Consider the following 20,396-nt stretch of genomic DNA (forward strand, 5'->3'; position numbering starts at 1 on the left):
TGTTGAATTCTCTCTTATTATAAGTAATAGGATAACTATATTTGATATGTGCGTACCTTGCAAGGTCCTCATGTCTGTCAGACAGTTTTCACTTGACCTCGACCTCATTTCATGGATCAGTGAACAAGGTTAAGTTTTGGTGGTCAAGTCCATATCTCAGATACTATAAGCAATAAGGCTAGTATATTCGGTGTATGGAAGGACTGTAAGGTGTACATGTCCAACTGGCAGGTGTCATCTGACCTTGACCTCATTTTCATGGTTCAGTGGTTATAGTTAAATTTTTGTGTTTTGGTCTGTTTTTTTCATACTATATGCAATAGGTCTACTATATTTGTTGTATGGATTGATTGTAAGGTGTACATGTCTAGCGGGCAGATGTCATGTGACCTTGACCTCATTTTCATGGTTCAGTGGTCAAAGTTAAGTTTTTGAGTTTTGGTCTTTTTATCTAATACTATATGCCATAGGTCAACTATATTTGGTGTATGGAAATATTTTATGATCTTTATGTCAGTAGCGCAGGTTTCTTTTGACCCTGACCTCATTTTCACGGTTCATTGCACAGTGTTAAGTTTTTGTGTTTTGGTCTATTTTTCTTAAACTATAAGTAATAGGTCAACTATATATATGTTGTATAGAATCATTGTTAGCTGTACATGTCTGCCTGGCATGGTTCATCTGACCTTGACCTCATTTTCATGGTTCATTGGTCTTTGTTTAGTTATCTTGGTTAATGTTAAGTTTATGAGACAGTTGTATTAAAGCTTTATACTTAGGACTATCTACATAATATCAATGATTAGTATAGAAGGCGAGACATTTTAGCGTGTGCACTCTTGTTTTCAAAAATTTGGATGAAAATCTACTAATTAAATTTAGTTGCCTAATAGATGCACACAATAATTTCCAAAATTTACAGTACTTGTTATTTGGGAAGGGGGCCCAATTACTACCACATCTAGAAATGCATATGATATTCAATATCAAATTTGTTATTTTTGGGCTACAAAAAGCCTATAGCAAGTTATAAAAAATATTCTGCATATTTTAAATTGATTAGATATACAGTGTTACTTGCCTAATCTGACACCTGAGTATTCCAACATCCTGTTTTAACCAACATATTTTCATGGTCCCAAAATATGCATATCCTTGCAGAATAAACCTGAGTATTTTGACACCCTGCTTAATCCGACATATTTTTCTGGTCCCCCAGTGTGTCTGATTAGGCAAGTACTCTGTATCTTGTTCCTGTTTCAATAACATTTTATTATATTTAATTTTTAGATGGATCTCATTTAGCACTTGGTTCTAGAGACAATTATATATATGTTTATGATGTCCAAGAGGGAGGACAGAAATACAATCGTATTGGTAGATGTCATGTAAGTGGATATATTAGTGATTAATTATAATATTCAGTGTGATTTGAAATACCAAAATATTTGAATTACTTACAAAATGATCTTCTAAAGTTGAGAATAGTGGTAGTGAAAAGATGGCATTGATCACCAAAAATTGTCAAATGAGATTGTCACTAAACAAAAAAATCCTCTTGTATAGAAAATACTTACTTTCAAAATTATTACAGTAACATAGAAGTTTTTTAACACATTAATGGAAGAAATTGTCAATTGAGACATTTTTACAAATTTTTTTTTTTTCATGTAATACCTATTTATTTTTAGAATAAATATCTGGACATTATAGTTAATAATTAAACATATTGAGAAGCATTGATGTCATGACAGAAAAATGTCAAATAAGACTGTCACTTTCACAACAACAAAACTGTTTTTATAAAAAAAACATCCTGTTTTCCAAATGATAACAGACACATAGTAGTTTGAGAAGCATTGATAGTCGAAAATTGTCAAATGAGACTCACTTTTACAATGAAAACCTTTTTATGCCCCACCTACGATAGTAGAGGGCATTATGTTTTCTGGTCTGTGCCTCCGTTCGTCCATCCGTCTGTCCGTCTGCCTCCGTTCGTCCGTCCGCTTCAGGTTAAAGTTTTTGAAGAAGTTGAAGTCCAATCAACTTGAAAGTTAGTACACTTGTTCCCCATGATATGATCTTTCTAATTTTAATGCCAAATTATAGTTTTGACCCCAATTTCATGGTCCACTGAACATAGAAAATGATAGTGCGAAGTTCAGGTTAAAGTTTTTGGTCAAGGTAGTTTTTGATGAAGTTAAAGTTACATCAACTTGAAACTTAGTACACATGTTCCCTATGATATGATCTTTCTAATTTTAATTCCAAATTAAAGTTTTGACCCCAATTTCACGGTCCACTGAACATAGAAAATGATAGTGCGAGTGGGGCATTCGTGTACTATGGACACATTCTTGTTTTTAATATACATTACCTATTTTCCAAATTCTTACAGGGCCATAGTAGTTTTATAACACATATTGACTGGTCAGCTGATGGGAAATATATATGCAGTAACTCAGGAGATTATGAAGTACTATTCTGTAAGTACTATTATGTTACTTTTTCTGTATAGATTTCTTTTTTATGCCCCCACCATAGCGAAGGGGGCATTAAGTTTTACCCTTGTCTGTAGATAGTTCCATACCTATGTACGTCCTGAAATTGTTTTTTATTCTCTAATTTTATTTTAATAAAATATGTTTTTGAAAGTTATTTGAAGGTTTTTAGGATTAAATTAATATTCCAATACTTTCAGGCACAATCAGTTGTCCATATTTTAGAAAAGAGAGGACTACTGATTTAGTCATTAAAATCATTTCAGTTTCGAAAGTTAAGCATCCCATAAATCTCCTTTTGTACATTTTTTACAAAATGGAATAAATTTCATAAAGCAAATACTGTGAAGCCTTCAACTCAAGTTTGTTTAAGCCATGAGATTTAGTATGAATTTGAAATTTTTAAAAAAGGAGCTTAACTTTAAGCCTTCTAAAAATGTCAAAATTTATGAGAAAAAATTGGGATCCTTGGATGATAAGAGGCATCAATTCTTGTTGCTTTTTCAAATGATCAATTACTTCATTTATAATGATTGGAAAATTATTTATACAGTGCAACTTAATGACATTCTTGATATCATTTGTTTGCTTCTGTCATTCGGTTGTTCTCTCATTATTGTCTTTATTCAATTTACATCTACGTAATAAACTGGTGATATGTTTCAATGATTTGCCTCACTCTTTCAGGGAACGTACCCAGTTGTGAACAGGAGACCTCATCTTCTTCATTAAGAGATGTAGAATGGGCTTCACAAAACTGTACCTTGTCATTTGCCACTGCAGGTAAATATATTATAATGTTAATGTTCCGCTTCATAAGTGGTATTGCATTATTCCCCAAGCTCATCCTCCTCATTAAGGGATGTGGAATGGGCTTCACAAAACTGTACATTGTCATTTGCCACTGCAGGTAAATATATTATAATGTTAATGTTCCGCTTCATAAGTGGTATTGCATTATTCCCCAAGCTCATCCTCCTCATTAAGGGATGTGGAATGGGCTTCACAAAACTGTACCTTGTCATTTGCCACTGCAGGTAAATATATTATAATGTTAATGTTCCGCTTCATACGTGGTATTGCATTATTCCCCAAGCTCATCCTCCTCATTAAGAGATGTGGAATGGGCTTCACAAAACTGTACTTTGTCATTTGCCACTGCAGGTAAATTTATTATAATATTAATGTACCAATTCGTAAGTGGTTTTGCATTATTCCCGAAACCTCATCTTCCTCTCTTACATTGTCATTTGCTACTGCAGGTAAATATATATCTGTAACAGACCAATACATTAATGGGGTTGCTTAATTCCCTGTTCAAACTCTGTAGTATTTTGGGTAATACTTTAAAGTCATATACCAGGACACTGCTATTGGTTAAAAACATACTATACAAAGGAGATACAATCTATAATGTGATGTTATTTTCCTAATTTGATTGATAGTGTTGAAAAAAAAAAATCTGACTCATAAAAAAAAAACATAACCCCACTTGAAGTTGAATGGTTGTCCCATTAGTAATGACTAATGAAATTGCTCACACTTGATTCCATTCTGAATAACCAAGTTGAAAGTATTTTGGTATTTTGATTGGTCTGAAGGTCATTTATAAGGATGCTGAGACTGCATTGTCAACATAGTGAGACCCTGATTAGAATTCAAGGTTGTTAAACACCTCTATGAAAATATTTTTTTTTACTTGATCATTCTGATATTACTACTTGTTTTAGTTTTGTTGTTTTTTCCCCATTGTAAAATAACTTGTAAACTTTAACCAACTAAAGTCTATGTCCTCACAAAATTTCAGTGCTCAGAAAGATTTGTTTTGATTTCATAGCATAGTCTAATCTATCCATTATGTACACAAAAATAAATTCTGAATGAATCTCTCTGCTTTTATGACTTGGTAACACTTTAATTGTATGTACATATGCCACTGCTGGTGGATGTTTCGTCCCGAGGTTATCACCAGCCCAGTAGTCAGCATTTCAGTGTTGACATGAATGTCAATTGTATGGTAATTTTGATAAATTTCCTGTTAACAAAAGTATGAATTTTTATACAACCGCAACATTTGTCGTGTATTGGTATCAGCTCTTCATCGGCGGCGTCTTCAGCTTCGTCCGAAGACAGATGGTTTCCGAATAATTACTTTAGTATAAGTAAATAGAAATCAATAAAATTTTAACGCAATGTTTATAACACAAAAGAAAGCTTTGGATTGATTTTGGGGGTTATCGTCCCTTAGGTTTAGGAATTAGGGGCACAAGGGGGTCCAAAACAAGCATTTATCTAGTGTCAGAACAATAAGTTGTGGGGCAAACAGTCTAGGAATAAAGGACAAAAAAGGGTCCAAAAACATTTTTGTAGTTTCAAGACAATGAATTGGAGTTATCTTTCTTTGTCCAGAATGGTTGTTGAATAACCTAAAACCAATACTTTATGAAATTTTTCTTTGAAAATTGAAGTTATCTTTCTTTGTCCAGAATAGTAGTTGAATCAACTTAAGTCAATGCTATATACAATATACAATGCAATTCACTTTACTACCAACTGATAAATTAAAGCAATCTTTACCATTCAGTGAATACAAGCACTTTGAATTTGAACCCATTCTAGGGTTATGCCCCTTTACAAGTGGAAAAATTTAAGATTTTTTTAGTTTCTGTTCTCTTCACTTAAGTTTGTCTTAACTTAATTTAATTAAATGTGTATATAATGCTTATTACCTCTAAACTCAGTTTAAGTTCAATTTTTGGCAGCTTCACTTTTACAGTTCGAAAGTTATGTCCCTTTAAAACGTTATATGCTAGCAGGGGCATCGTTCCTTTGGACACATTCCCCATTTATTTTTTTAGAAGTTACTATTGATTAATATTAATTTTAACCATGACTGTATAGCATTTTAATATTTTAATATTTTATGATGTATTTAAATGAGTAGTTATTGTTGCAAACTCCATTAGTATTTGAATTGAGATCATTTTTGGAATAAGGGGAAGGGGGAGGTGAAAAGTAAATTGGGGGAGGAGGGTCAGTTTTCTCATTTCAGATTTCAGAAATTAAAAAGAAAATTTTTCAATATTTTGTTTGAGAGGATTAATATTCAACAGCATAGTGAATTGCTCAAAAGCAAAAAAAATATTTTATAAGTTCATTTGATCACCATTATTCTGTGTCAGAAACCTATGCTGTGTTAACTATTTAATCACAATCCAAATTCAGAGCTGTATCCAGCTTGAATGTTGTGTCCATACTTGCCCCAACTGTTCAGGGTTCGACCTCTGCGGTCGTATAAAGCTGCACCTTGCAGAGCATCTGGTTCAAAATACAAAGGATTTTCTTATTACAGGCATAGATTACCTTAGCCATATTTGACAAAACTGTTTGGAATTTTGGGTCCTCTATGCTCTTTAACTTTGTACTTGTTTGATTTTATAACTATTTTGATCTGAGCGTCACTGTTGTGTCTTATGTAGGCAAAAGGCACGTCTGGCGTATAAGTTATAAGCCTGGTACCTTATATAACTATTGTTTGCATCGTTTGACATTTTGTCATGCCTTTTGAAGCTTTCTAAACAGTATGGGTTTATAGATAGATATGTAATTATTGATGAATTATTTCAGGAATCTGGCCAAGAGGTGCTGATGGAACTGACATAAACAACTGTGCAAAAGCACATAAAAAACCACTACTGGTATCAGCTGATGATTTTGGCAAAGTGAATCTGTTCAAGTATCCATGTAGTCAGCCTAAGGTAGTTAATGTTTCTCGACATCCAAAAAAGATCATCATTAGGTCGTATCACAAAACTTCAGTTAAATTCTATATATGGGAGATACTAAACATTTACCTCACATCATAGATTATAGTCTTTTCATTAAGTTATGTATCTAAGTGGAGTTTTCAAATTTCAAACTTTCAAGTTGGGTTGTTAAAACATAGAATTTATATGACATTGAAATTGAATATTCAAAGCCTTTCTTCTGGATATTACTAGTGATACAGAAAAAACAACACATTGCTACATAAAAATTGAAATATTTGCAAAGTTTTATGAAAAGGCAAAGTAATATATGACTTAACATTTTTGTTTATATTTTTTTCTTCAGACAAAATGTCAGTCCTTCAAAGCTCACAGTAGTCATGTGACCAACGTAGCTTTCCTGTTTGACGATTCTCGTGTGCTGTCAACAGGAGGCAATGACATGTCTGTAATGCAGTGGCAGATAGTGGCAGCTGATAATGACTGAAGACCAAAGTTAGTGCTGGGACACACAGGACCTTGTTATACCTTACCTTTTTAGGCTTAACTTAAAACACCTGAATGATCAGTGACAGTTAAAGTGGAATCTTTGTATAGGGACTGGTTTCTTGCTATTGAAATGGAAATTGAACTTTTTGGATACCTTCATTGTTGTTTCATTTTATCTAGTGCAACCTTTTTGGTTTGTGATCAGAGCAAATTATTATACAATCTTTGTAGGACAGGTTTCCTTTATATAGAGTTTATGAATCTTTTATTGTTATTTCTTTTTATTAAATGGTTTCCACTCTTAATGTTAGTGGGCAATGACTGTTATAATGGAATTGTTACTTTTTGATACTTTTTTTCTACAAACTGACTTATAATTCGACGTTTCAGAATCTAACGCATCCTGGGTAATATTTTCAAAAGTGTACACCAAAACATCGCAATGGGTTAAAAATGTCATAGACAATGGAAATACAACCAATGATGTGATGTTATTTTCATTTTGGGGTACTAGCAATTAAATTACCCATAGTCCTTTGGATTCTGAAACATACTATTCAGTGATTTGGTACCAAAAGTACCAGTTCTTATCATATATCATGAAAATTGAACTTAATTTGTAGTTTGACATTTTGTGCTAACAAATTAATTACTTGTTTGTTTCATTGAAGGTAATGTTTATGTGGTATCAACAAACTAAAAGAAATAAGTTTCCCTCCTTTTGGATATTTTTATTGGTCTGTATGAGAATTACTTGATATAAATACTCTTCTGGAAAAAAAACTGTATTTGCATGTGTCAGTTAGATGTACAAACCATAAAATAAGTGTTACTACTTTTTTGTAAAACCTCTAAATTTTATAATCACAAATTCAAATTGATTCATGTTTGACAAGATGATTGTAATTGTTAACCATTTCAAGTTCATGTCCACACAATTGGAAAACACTTTATTATATATTCTTTGAGAGAGAGAAAAGAAGTGGATGTATTTAATAAAATCTTGCCATTTTCATTTGGAGGAGGAAATGACATTTCTGTTAGAATTTAAAAAAATAATCTGTTGTTAAAGATCAAATAATATCTTTTAACTTTAATATATGATAATCAAGTTCTAATCAATTTTCTTTAATCTAGATAATCAGGTTCTTATAGGTTTTACTGTAATCATGATAATCAAAATTAATAGAGAGAAGTTGGTATAGTATAGGGTCATTCTAAAGATTGTAAAGCAACTAATTGTAAGAGAAATTCTTCACGAACATTTTTTGTATCCTTTATTGCATTTAATACCAAGTCTTTTACAATATCTGCCATTCGCTCTTTCAGAATCTTGATTGCATTCTGGGTATTATTTTCAAAAGGGTACACGAAAAGGTTGTGTTTGGTTTAAAAAGTTCTAAACAATGCAAATTGTATGAACAATAGGATTACCCATAGTGCTTTAGATAATGAAAAGGTGAATTCTCCTTTTCAGAATCTAAAGGACTAAGTGTAATCTCATTGTTCATACACGAAAAAGAAAATAACGCTAAGTCATTGGTTGAATTTTCATTGTTTATCTCGTTTTAAACCAATCATTACGTTTTTGTGTAAGCTTTGGGAAATATTACCCATAATGCGTTAGATTCTGAATCGGCCAAGTGGTAATTGTCTTTGATGCATTTATTTCAAGTTTGAATTGATATGTTACGTATATCACTTTATCATGAGACATGGACCAATAAGCTGCATCATATAGAAATCAAATAGAAATCAACCTTATACATAGGTGCTTATATATGAACTTGTTAAAGACTTTGATAGATTTTGGGAACATTCAAATACCAAATAAATGATGAATTTTGATCTGTTGCCTAGTTTTTCTTTATATAACAGATAAATTTTAACTTAATTTGGGAAAAATTGATTGACCAATAGGGATGTATATAAAAATCGATTTTAGATATACAAAACTTGCAGAAGTTTAACCCCCCCCACCCCCAAACTATTTGATTTAAGTTTTTTATCCTACATCGATCTTTTGATCTCGTCCCTTACCGACTTTCCATAGAGATTTGTTTCAACCTGAAATAGGTTAACAGATGTATTTCATGCATCAGTATTTGTTTGTATAAGGTTGATTTCTTTCAAATGCAGCTCAAATAATACCGTAAGGGAAAGAATTGGAAAAAGGTACACTCAAATAATCAAATTGATCGATTTCATACTCAGAAGATGTCCTAGCATATGAAAGTGTTGAGATTAAAAATATAAATTGTTTATTAAAATAAGAATGAATAATTCGACAATAGTATATGTAGATTGTTGGTAATATTTTATATTCTTTGTTGTAAAAGGGAGATTTTGTTAAGTACTAAAATTAAGACATAATACTATATTTGTTGTTTACAATAATTCTATGATAACAAAGGTGATATGGTAACACTGCCAGTTTGATGTTGTATATGAACAGTAATGTTATATAAGTCAGTGTTTTGTTGAGAGATGATACTATAATGATGCATGTATCTTGTTTTTTGTTGTGTACTCTATATTTGATAAGACTACTATAGATAATTAAAACATTTCTTGTAACCATGATGTTGATTTTGTCTCTCCTGTAAACAAGTTGATTTCAAGAGGCTGTTATCTAATTAAAAAGTATATTTTTATGCCCCACCTACGATAGTAGAGGGGTATTATGTTTTCTGGTCTGTGTGTTTGTTCGTCTGTCCATCCCTCTGTCCTGCTTCATGTTAAAGTTTTTGGTCAAGGTAGTTTTTGATGAAGTTAAAGTCAAATCGACTTCAAACTTAGTACACATGTTCCCTATGATATGATCTTTCTAATTTTAATACCAAATTAGAGTATGTACCCCAATTTCACGGTCCACTGAACATAGAAAATGATAGTGCAAGTGGGGCATTTGTGTACTGGGGACACATTCTTGTTACCTTTTATGACTGCTTTGCTCACACATTTATGTCAATATAATATGCAACTGTCATACAAGTGACAGGTTGAGCCAGCTATAAACCAGGTTTAATCCACCATTTTCTGCATAATGAAATGCCTATACCAATTCAGGAATATGACAGTTGTTTCCCATTCTTTGATGTGTTTGAGCTTTATATTTTGCCATTTTATAAAGGACTTTTCCTTTTTGAATTTTCCTTGACGATCGGTAATCATGATGTTTATTTTGTCTCTCCTGTAAGCAAGTTGGTTTCAAGGGACTGTTATCTAATTTCGAAGGATATTCTTACCTATTTTGCCTGTTTTGTTGACACACATTGCTGTGCCTATGATAAAACTTTACAATTGATATGTATATATATATATAACTTTACTTGTTGTATTATAGTAATCATGAAGTGAGAAATCAAATGTAAAATAAATAAGAAGATGTGGTAGGGTGACAATGAGACAACTCTCTATCCAATTCACAATGTATAAAACGTTAACAGTTATAGGTCAAAGTACAGACTTCAACACTGAGCCTTGAATCACACTGAACAGCAAGCTATAAAGGTCCCAAAAATGACTATTATAATTAGTTATCAAAGGTACCAGGTTTATCATTTGATACCCCAGATGCGCCTATAAAACAATTTAAACAAAAACAAATGGTCTTATCTATTTTAAAAAGCGTGAAACAAGAAACACTTATGAAACCACACCAACAAACTACTACCACTGAACAAAAGGTGTCCTGACTTTCATTATAAAGTATACTTTCATTTGCCTTTACAGAAGTACCCCTCTCCTAATGACTCAGCACGATGTAGTAAAATATCAGTTAAACAATAATTTGATGAAACAAATGTTGTAGCAAAATATCAGTGAAACAATAATTTGATGAAACAAATGTTGCAGTAAAATATCAGTTAAACAATGATTTGATGAAACAAATGTTGTAGTAAAATATCAGTTAAACAATGATTTGATGAAACAAATGTTGTAGTAAAATATCAGTTAAACAATAATTTGATGAAACAAATGTTGTAGTAAAATATCAGTTAAACAATAATTTGATGAAACAAATGTTGTAGTAAAATATCAGTTAAACAATAATTTGATGAAACAAATGTTGTAGTTAAATTTCAGTTAAGCAATGCTCTTCGACTTTGTACTTGTTTAATATGAGCGTCATGGATGAGTCTTATGTAGACGAAACGCGCGTCTGGCGTACTAGATTATAATCCTGGAACCTTTGATAACTATATATTCCCTCAGTTTTAGTTTGTAACATGGATTTGGGTTTTTTTTTCTCAATCGGTTTATGAGTTTCGAACAGCTGTATACTACTGTTGCATTTAATTAACACAGTAGCATATTATTCCACCATACTTTTCAATGGCTAAATGAAGCAAAAAAGCTAACATAATCCTTTAACACATGCATATATAGTATAAATATCCAAGCTGATTCCATATTCCAGAAATTGTACTTTTTACATCAGTTGTAGACGTTCCTCTCATGTAAACTATTTCAAACATCTTTTCCTCTGAAACTGCTTAACAAATTCCAATCAAATTTAAGCTAAATGATCTACAGGGTATCTGGAATAAAGTGTGCGTTATTTTCTGTTTCCTCAGAAAACATGGCCGTCATGGCTAAAGAAAGAAAACAGGGTGAAATGCATGTTTTTACTGATATTTCAATTACTAAAGCATTTAGAGCAAATCCGACAAGAGGTGAAAGTACTCATTAGGTCAAGGTCAAGGTCTACGTGCCTTGAAATTATCAGTCAAATCCAGTGTCTTATTTTAGGTTATTTCCCCTGAATTGATGATTTTAAAGAAACGTTGCAGTTTTCAGTTATTATCTTGAATAATATTGTAGATAAAGATAACCTATAAACAGCAAACATGTTCAGCAAAGTAAGATCGACAAATACGTTTTATGTGACCAAAATTGTCAATGGACCCCTTAAGGAGTTATTGTCCTTTAGAGACAAGTTGTCAAAATTTGTTCAACTAGTTTGCTTACCTTAAAAAAATCTCTTCCTTTGAAGCTGCTGAATCAATTCAGCAAATCTGAATGAGTTTCAGAGTATCTAGTATAAACTATTGATTGTTTTCCCCTCGTACGTCAATAACCATAGCAACTATGGCTACAATGGTACATACAAGTAAAATGCTTTTTTTTTTTTTTTGCTTTTGATGAAAATATGACAGATACAAAGAACATTTATAATTCATTTTTAAGCCACTCATTAATAATAATATATTGTTAATGATTGACGTATTTTTTTGTGCATTCTCCGCTTTTGAACAAGCCATTTTATACAGTTACATTCTTGTTCATTGTTCTATAGCCAGATAGTTGAACAATGGAAATGTACTTTTCAACCATGTAAACACAACGAAAATCTGAATATGTTAATGAATTTAAGTATGGGTTTGCTCCTACTCCCTAATATGCTATCAACCTAAAGTGATAACGCCTTCAATTGGAAAATGAACTCAGTTGAGGACCCATTATCATGAAGGGGCTATGTAGAGACATATCAAGCAAGTTATAAACGGTATGGCCATAAAAAATATCTCATGCGGATTCAACATCCTATTTTGTAATTTGATCGAAAAAAAACGACTCCATACAAGTGAGGGGTTACGCTAGCTCTAAAACCGGGTTTAATCCTGATTTTTCTACATAAGGAAATGCCTGTACCATATCAGCAATACGACAGTTGTTTTACATTCGTTTTATGTGTTTAAGCTTTTCACTTTGCAACAAGGGATTTTCCGTTTTGAATGAGTTTTTTAGTTAATTTACTTTGAACAATACTCTTTGAATGTCCAACTTCATACTTTATTTGGTCTGTTCTTTGCATTTATACTTGTCACTAATGAGTCTTTTGTAAACGAAGAGATGATTTGTCTACTGTACCCCAGTTTTATTATTTTTACCTAATGTGTCAGTTTTGTTTTGTTCACACGTGATGGAATTTCTATGCTACTGTCATACAAGTGGGAGGTCTAGCTAGCACTAAAACCATGTTAAATCCACCATTTTCTACAGAAGAAAATGCCTATACCAATTCAGGAAAATACTTAAAAAGGAAAGGGATTTATATAATTATTATGTTGCAATAACTTGTTTCCCAATCCACTATAAATAAATATGTTACAACTCATATATCAGTTTTGTTTTGTTCACACATTTTGTGTTTGAGTTTTTGATTTTGGGTTTTTATAAGGGATTTTCCTTTTTGAATTTTCCTTGGAGTTCGGTTTTTTTTCATTATACTTTTTACAATACTCTTGAGTCTTTAACTTAATACCTTATTTTGACTTTTTAACTTTTATAGACGAAACGCGCGTCTAGCGTACACAATTTTAATTCTGGTATCTTTGATGAAATTTTGTTACTTGTAATTTGATGGTGACATTTTTATACGATCGACATTTCAACTAAATATGATCTATCTTTTTATGAGAAGAGATGATTTAATTGCGGTACCCCTATGTTTGTCATTTTAATCTACCATTTTCTACATAAGAAAATTCCGGTACCATGTCAGTTGTTATCCATCTGTCTAATGTGTATGATTTTGCTATTGGATTACGGACTTTCCAATTTGAATTTTCCTCGGAGTTCGGTATTTTTGTTATTTTACTTTTATTAAGAGGACAATGTATAAATATTAGCTTTATGGTTGTTTAGGTAAAGTAAAATCACAAAAATACTGAACTCAGAGGAAAATCAATTTGGAAAGTCCATAATCACATGGCAAAATCAAAAAACAAAACGCATCAAAAACGAATGGACAAGAACTGTCATATTCCTGACTTGGTACAGGCATTTTCAAATGTAGAAAATGGTGGATTAAACCTGGTTCTATAGCGCTAACCCTCTCACTTTAATAACAGTCTCATCAAATTCCGTTACATTAATTAACCTTCCGAATCACAGTAATTAACCTTCCGAACCACCCAAAATAAAATTCATTATTTGGTGTGGATCGTGTTGCTTAGTATTTTGTTTTCTATGTTTTGTGTTCTATTGTTCTTTTTCTTTATTAGCCATGGTACATATTGTCAGTTTATAATCGCTTAATTAGTTTGAATGTCCATATGGCATCTTTCGCATCCATGTTTTGTTTAACTAGGATTTGCAAAGTGACAAATTTTATAGAACTTAATAGTAAAATATGTTATGCTTGTACACCATATGGAAACAATCATTTATTCGATTGAAAAATCAGGATAGGTAGAGAAAAGAGGGGCGTAAGATCCTAAATGAATATTCAGAATCAAAAAGTCGATTAAAAGTATATTTTCTGCAATCAAGTTACTATATTGTTTGTCTGTTTGTCTTTTTCATTTTTATCCATGGCGTTGTCAGTTTATTGTCGATTTATGAGTTTGACTGTCCCTTTGGTATCTTTCGTTCCTCTTTTTTAAAGTCTTCTACTGTCTCGCAAAAGATAAATATGCAAGATATTTGATTATTGAAGCTGTTGCTTTTCTCTCTGGCAATATCTTTGTACGTCAATGATGTTTATTCACAAATATTACTATTTACAGCAGATTCGTTATTGTATTTGTAGAAATATCGATTTAGTTCTTGGTCAAATTAGACAAAAACAACTTTCGCCTGAATTAAATTCATCCAGGAAAAAAATAATTTAACCCGTTTGCTTCATGATATTTTCCTTTTATTATCAACAATTCAATTTTTTTTTTCAATTCAAAGTTTTATTGCCATATAAACTATACAGTTTGTGACATATAACAACAACAAAAACAAATAAAGACAATAACTAAGTAACTCAATATATATACACAAATTCAGGTAAATATTAAAGGGTCCCCTGTCCTCAGTTCCATTGACTTTTTTTATATAGGATCCTAGTTTATTACTTGTGTTGGTGTTGATGGGTTAAGTATATATATAACTTTGTCATTGTCAGTATCACCAAAAGAAAAACAAATACCAGGCGCAATAGTAATTGTTCTAATTTTAGTTTGAAAAATTCTGTTGCAAGGGAAACCTTTATTAAAACTACGACAATACAAGAGATACAAAGTTAAGTTTCCTGTTGACATTTTCCGGGGTATAAATTTCCTTATTTTAATTCAATAAATCATATATATTCAGTGTATGCTTTTAAAAATAAAATACACTTATGAGATGATTAGATGATGATTCCAGTATACTTCAAAATAGTTCCTGTATTGTTATTTCTTAAACTTTCAAAGATTTAAATATTTTGATATTTATAACAATCAATATTGTTTTTATCCTTTTCGTAAATACTTTGTTTTTTTTTGTTTTTGTTAAGTAGTGATCTTATTTTATAAGTTATGATATACTATACTGTAATAAAAAAAAAGGTAAACACTATATGGTATTCAGCGCTAACAAATGCTTATACGCCACATAATGTATGTGTCTGTTCAAAGTCTAAAGTATGTACAGTCCAGGGGTTGATGTTTAAAATCCATGTTTAAAAATACCTAACATTATAATTGAGATGAAACAAGAAACTCAATTTCGGTATGAATTTATAATAAATCATACTTCCACCTGACTCATAATAGATCGTGGTCTGTAAACTGACACTGAATACATAAGTTTCAATATGATATCAGACTGGAAGTTGAAATTTATGTCTGATAGATATAGGAAGATGTGGTGTGAGTGCCAATGAGACAACTCTCCATCCAAATAACAATTTATAAAAGTAAACCATTATAAGTCAATGTACGGCCTTCAAAACGGAGCCTTGGCTAACACCGAACAAAAAGCTACAAAGGGCCCCAAAATTACTAGTGTAGAACCATTCAAACGGTCTTATCTATATAAAAAAACGAGAAACGAGAAACACGTATAAATTACATAAACAAACAACAACTACTGTACATCAGATTCCTGACTTAGGACAGGTGCAAACATTTGCAGCGGGATTAAACGTTTTAATGGTACCAAAACTTATCCCTTTTTCTGAAACAATAGCATAACATCATAACATAGAAAACCACACGATAAAATATCAATTGGAAGGGTCAACTCAATCAAAAAACGTGAATTAACACATTATGAACGAATAAATTTAATCTGCGATACGTGAATGAAAATGCACAGTTAATAAAATATGAGGGACAAACATTCAAGGCCAAGAGCAAACAAAAAAGTCCCAACAAAGCCATGGCAAGAAACCACCGCGAAATATATAACCCTTCGAAAATAATCACTTTTGAAAAAACCGGTTTTAATAATATCTACAGTTAAATGAAAAATAGTCGTTTTAGGTATACTACTTATGTGTATAAAATTCTTCCAATAATTAGAAATACCAAGAAAGTTCTGTCATTTAAATACATTATTTAACACTAGATACAAATTGGGGTGAATATCAACAATAAAACTATACAATTAGAGTATGTTTCAATTCAAATTTTATATCTGATAGCCAGTACACCCCTTTACTTTCGTCGTTTAGTACAATAGTTATTGTATTATTTTCATTCTTCAAAAGGTGCACTGGAATATCAAACGTCTGTTCAGCAAAGTTATCCCGATCTGCCTCGCTATATCCGTCACGGAAGATTCTGCCATTAATCATAATATCAATTATTCCATTGCCGCTTGTTTTACAATGATTTAATGTCATATCCAATTTAAGGACCCGACAGTTACTTGGTATCTTTAGTGTGAGGATAGCTGAACTCACGCCTGGTGTTTCAAACAATTTATATGGTTGTCCACGACGGTAATGGTCTGTAGTTTGAACAGCAGTGTATTCGAATGATTTACTATGGTCTTGGTTTGTATCAAAGTGGCATGCTAGTACTGAAACTAAAATTATTTTAGTTATTCATTAAAAAATATCTGAACAATATCAATATGGTTTGATAACAAGGTTAACAAGGTTTATAACAAATAAATTGTTAAATGTCATTATGATGGAGTATTTCATATTGTATTCAAACCTTTTTCTAATAGAGTGCCTGGTATTAGGTGTTTAATTTCGAAACTTTATATAAAACAGAAAGTCATTGACTAATAAGGATGTAACATATTTAGCTTTGACCATCACTAATTGTTTTAATGCGCATCTGGTCCGGAAAATATAGAACTGTTTAATGTGTTTGTTACACAGATCCGCATGTTTTCTAAAATATTCCACCGCAATATTCACCAGGAAATATCAGAGACTCAATACAGTTGTATTGCAAGTCCGGAAATACCCAGATATCATGATCCATTTTAAGATAAATTATTTAATGTGATTCTGAACATGAAATCAATGTAGAACAATTGATGCGAACAAACAAACATAATAACCCTATCCTCTTTAAAAACAAATCACGATTTAGATTATGTCCTTTTCCGTGTGGTCCATTTCACTAGATACATTTAGTCACCTTGAACATTTGAATCGACAAAACAATTTACAGCTTCTCATTGATCTACCGATGTTCGGTTCGGTAGATAATAAAAATCAATAGAAAAAGTAATTTACCTCCATCAGTACTTTTACACATTGCCTGACCCATTGTTGGTAAACTTCGAATTGACAAAATAAAACAATTCATGTGAACAAAAAAACATAATGACCCTCTTTTTTTGAAAAACAAATCGCATTTTAAATAATGTCTTTATCCGTGTGGCCCATTTTACTAGATACATGTAGGCACCTTGAACATTTGAATCGACAAATTAAAACAATTTACAGCAACTCATTGGTCTATTGATGTTCGGTTTCGGTAGATAATTAAAATCAATAAAAGTTATTTACCTCCATCAGTTATTTCAGTACTTTTATCCATTGTCTGACCCATTTTTGTTGCACTTAGAATGAAGGATGAAGACACTTGAATACAATAATACTGGTATCAGCTGTGTTGATAAATATCTGAACTAAGTTATAGTTATATTAGTTTCAAAACTACAAAATCAGGTAACTCTTTATTTTCGCTTCCGTGTGTATTTTTTATAAATAATTTTGTCAATTTAAATGTTATTAATAGTTACAACGTCACCAGTAAAAGGCATTATCTACAATTCAGAAAAAAAAGAAAGTAAGATTATTTTTGTTGTATCAAACAATTAACACAGGCCGAATTGCGCAATAATATTTCGCTATTAGCAGTCAGTTTGGTTTAATACCCCCCCCCCCGCCCCCCCCCAAAAAAAAAATAACAACATCGTGGATGTATTATTGAATTGCAAATCACTAGTTCAACCGTATTTGTATTCGTATTACTGAGCTTATCTAGTAACCTTTTGGGTATCGCAATAGCAATGGCTAAAACAGTTTACCAAATTGAAGTTTGAATTTTTCTCTGAGACCAACTAACTGATCAATAGGTAAAATATTTTAACAAATTGCTCAAGAGAAAGGTTATTAGTATGCTTAAGTGAGTGCTGTGAAATAAAAAGTAATACTTACCACCCAGGGGCCGCGGTAACAAGAAATTTTATTAAGAGAGGTCGTAAGTATTGAATTCAGGTGAAGATAAGATCATTCTAAGATCATTCAAAGAGTGTAAATCAAAGCTCCCTCAGGTTGTTCGTGGATCGGTCTTATTTCCCCCTTAAGTTGCATCGTAATAGTTTTCTAGTTACGAGTTCTTAATAATTTTCTGACGTTTCCGTTTTTGGTTCCTCGCAAAGAAATTAGAATCACCTTAAATGAATCATCAAAACGTTTTAATGAACGATAAAATGCGCATAGCAATCAACTTCCCATTTAACCTCAGGAAAAAAATTCTTCCCCTTTGCCATAATGCTCTTTTTGATAATTAAAAAAATTGCACCGCTTCAAACATAAATAAATTTAACTGCTTATAAACGATTATTATTTTAATAAAATATGCTTGTCTCAGGACAATCAATCAGTACTTTGCGTTTTGGGTGTCCTATTATTCCAGGCAAATGGTAGGATTTGAATCTTGTATAAATGACGTAGGCTCGACGTAGGCTTATTTTTCATAATAAAATCACAAAAATACTGAACTCCGAGGAAAATTGATAACGGAAAGTCCCGAACCAAATGGCAAAATCAAATGATAAAACACATCAAACGAATGGATGAGACTTATCCTATTCTTGACTTGTTACAGGCATTTTCAAATGTAAAAAATGGTGGATTGAACCTGGTTTAAAGCGCTAAACCTCTCACTTTTATGACAGTCTTATCAAATTCCATTTATATATAGATAACAATGCGTGAACAAAACGGACACAATAGGCAAAAATGTCACAAATAGCAACACGAAACCCACTAAAAACTGGGGATGATTTCAGATGATCAGGAAGGGTAAGCAGATCCTGCTCAACGTGTGGCGCCCATCACGTTGCTCATTATATTACGAAACCGGTAAATAGTCTAATTTGTTAGGTCACATTCGTGAAAATGGAATGGGACTGTAGTAACGACATAATTAACATATCCGATATCATCTGTATTAATGGATATTCCATAAACGGTCAACCAACTCCTGATGGCTTCCGTAAAATTTAAAAAGTGATGATTTCAACTTCACCATCTGGAACTCTTGGTTTAAAAATGAAAAAAGTCACAAATTTCTCTATGCTTTAAATTTAACACTTCTCTCAACAAGCCAAAATTGTAATGATTTACAATAAAGAGAAACTACCATCATGCACACACATGGCCGAGAAAGCACTGATATATAATTTCTTATTCAGATGAATTAATAATTAGAATAAAAAAGTTTTAAGGTTCAGGTATTAACTTTTTTAGCAACTTATTCTATTATAAACAAGTGAATGTACGACTAAGAGTAGTCGGGACCACTCTTAAAAAAATTATCAAGTGAAGCTATTGCGAATTGTTCTTGGTACACCCCTAAGTTGCTAAGTTTGTTTTAAGAACACTTAATAACTGACCAAAATTTAAGAATGATTTTGTGTTACCGGAATTAGTAAGATCGCTTTAAGGTAGACGTAAGAATCGTTCTTAAATCATGCGCTTTTTCAAAACATTAAGGGCTGTCAATCATTCTAAGATAGGTCTGAGGTTGGGTCTTGTTACATTCTTAAATCTTAAGACGCCCTTTAGACGTTCGTAAGACATAAGAATGCTTCTTGTTACCGGCCCCAGCTCTTTTCTATCTATTTTTTAACGTATATTTCAAAACCTATCTTCTCATTTTTTTTATTTCAAAATTTTATCCTGAAGATTTCTATATATTCCCAAAAAAGTTTTGTTTTTTATGTACGCAAAATTAAGCAGAACTTGTAAGTTGAAGAATAACATGTTGACACATATTTTTTTATTATACATTTGACAAAAAGCATGGTACAATCTACAAATTTGAAATAAGAAAATTCTATCAAAGGGAATACATGATACCGGTAATCCAAATTAAGATTCAGTTAACATGGTTAAGTTTACCTCACATTTTGACCTAAATCTAGAAATTGACAATGATGGTCGGTTGAAAACAAAACTTTGCGACAAAAGAGATGATTCCAGCTTCACAATTGTTAAATTTCCATGTACCAACATACACGCAGCAACTCATGTGAAGTATATCTGATAAGATATTCCAGAGATTAGAATTTATATCTCGATTTCTTTGATAAAAGGTTTCTGCCTAAACGAAGCTAATAACCAAGAGTTCCAAGTGGTTATTTTAAAAACTTCGAAAAATTTACGGACGCTGTCATGAAT

At 31.8% G+C, this 20,396-nt stretch overlaps 1 protein-coding gene and 1 long non-coding RNA gene across 12 annotated transcripts in view; one reads left to right on the forward strand and one right to left on the reverse strand.

Moving 5' to 3' along the window:
• The window catches only part of LOC143068925 (echinoderm microtubule-associated protein-like 2), a 58,503-nt gene extending 49,169 nt beyond the window's left edge, over positions 1-9,334 (forward strand). For all 11 annotated transcript variants that reach the window (XM_076243310.1, XM_076243308.1, XM_076243311.1 and 8 more), the window contains 5 exons: positions 1,291-1,388; positions 2,399-2,486; positions 3,189-3,284; positions 6,129-6,259; positions 6,615-9,334. In XM_076243310.1, coding sequence (XP_076099425.1) covers positions 1,291-1,388; positions 2,399-2,486; positions 3,189-3,284; positions 6,129-6,259; positions 6,615-6,755 — 554 coding nt within the window. In that variant the 3' untranslated portion in view covers positions 6,756-9,334. The remainder of the gene's footprint in view (positions 1-1,290; positions 1,389-2,398; positions 2,487-3,188; positions 3,285-6,128; positions 6,260-6,614) is intronic.
• Positions 9,335-15,787: 6,453 nt separating this feature from the next.
• Positions 15,788-18,298, reverse strand: LOC143068930 (uncharacterized). The gene is made up of 3 exons (XR_012976271.1): positions 18,147-18,298; positions 17,493-17,752; positions 15,788-16,549 (listed from the first exon to the last, which is right to left on the reverse strand). It is a non-coding gene; the product is annotated as an uncharacterized LOC143068930 (long non-coding RNA).
• Between the last annotated feature and the right edge of the window lie 2,098 nt (positions 18,299-20,396).

The sequence above is a fragment of the Mytilus galloprovincialis genome, chromosome 3, assembly GCF_965363235.1.
Source record: "Mytilus galloprovincialis chromosome 3, xbMytGall1.hap1.1, whole genome shotgun sequence".
NCBI classification, from domain to species: domain Eukaryota; kingdom Metazoa; phylum Mollusca; class Bivalvia; order Mytilida; family Mytilidae; genus Mytilus; species Mytilus galloprovincialis.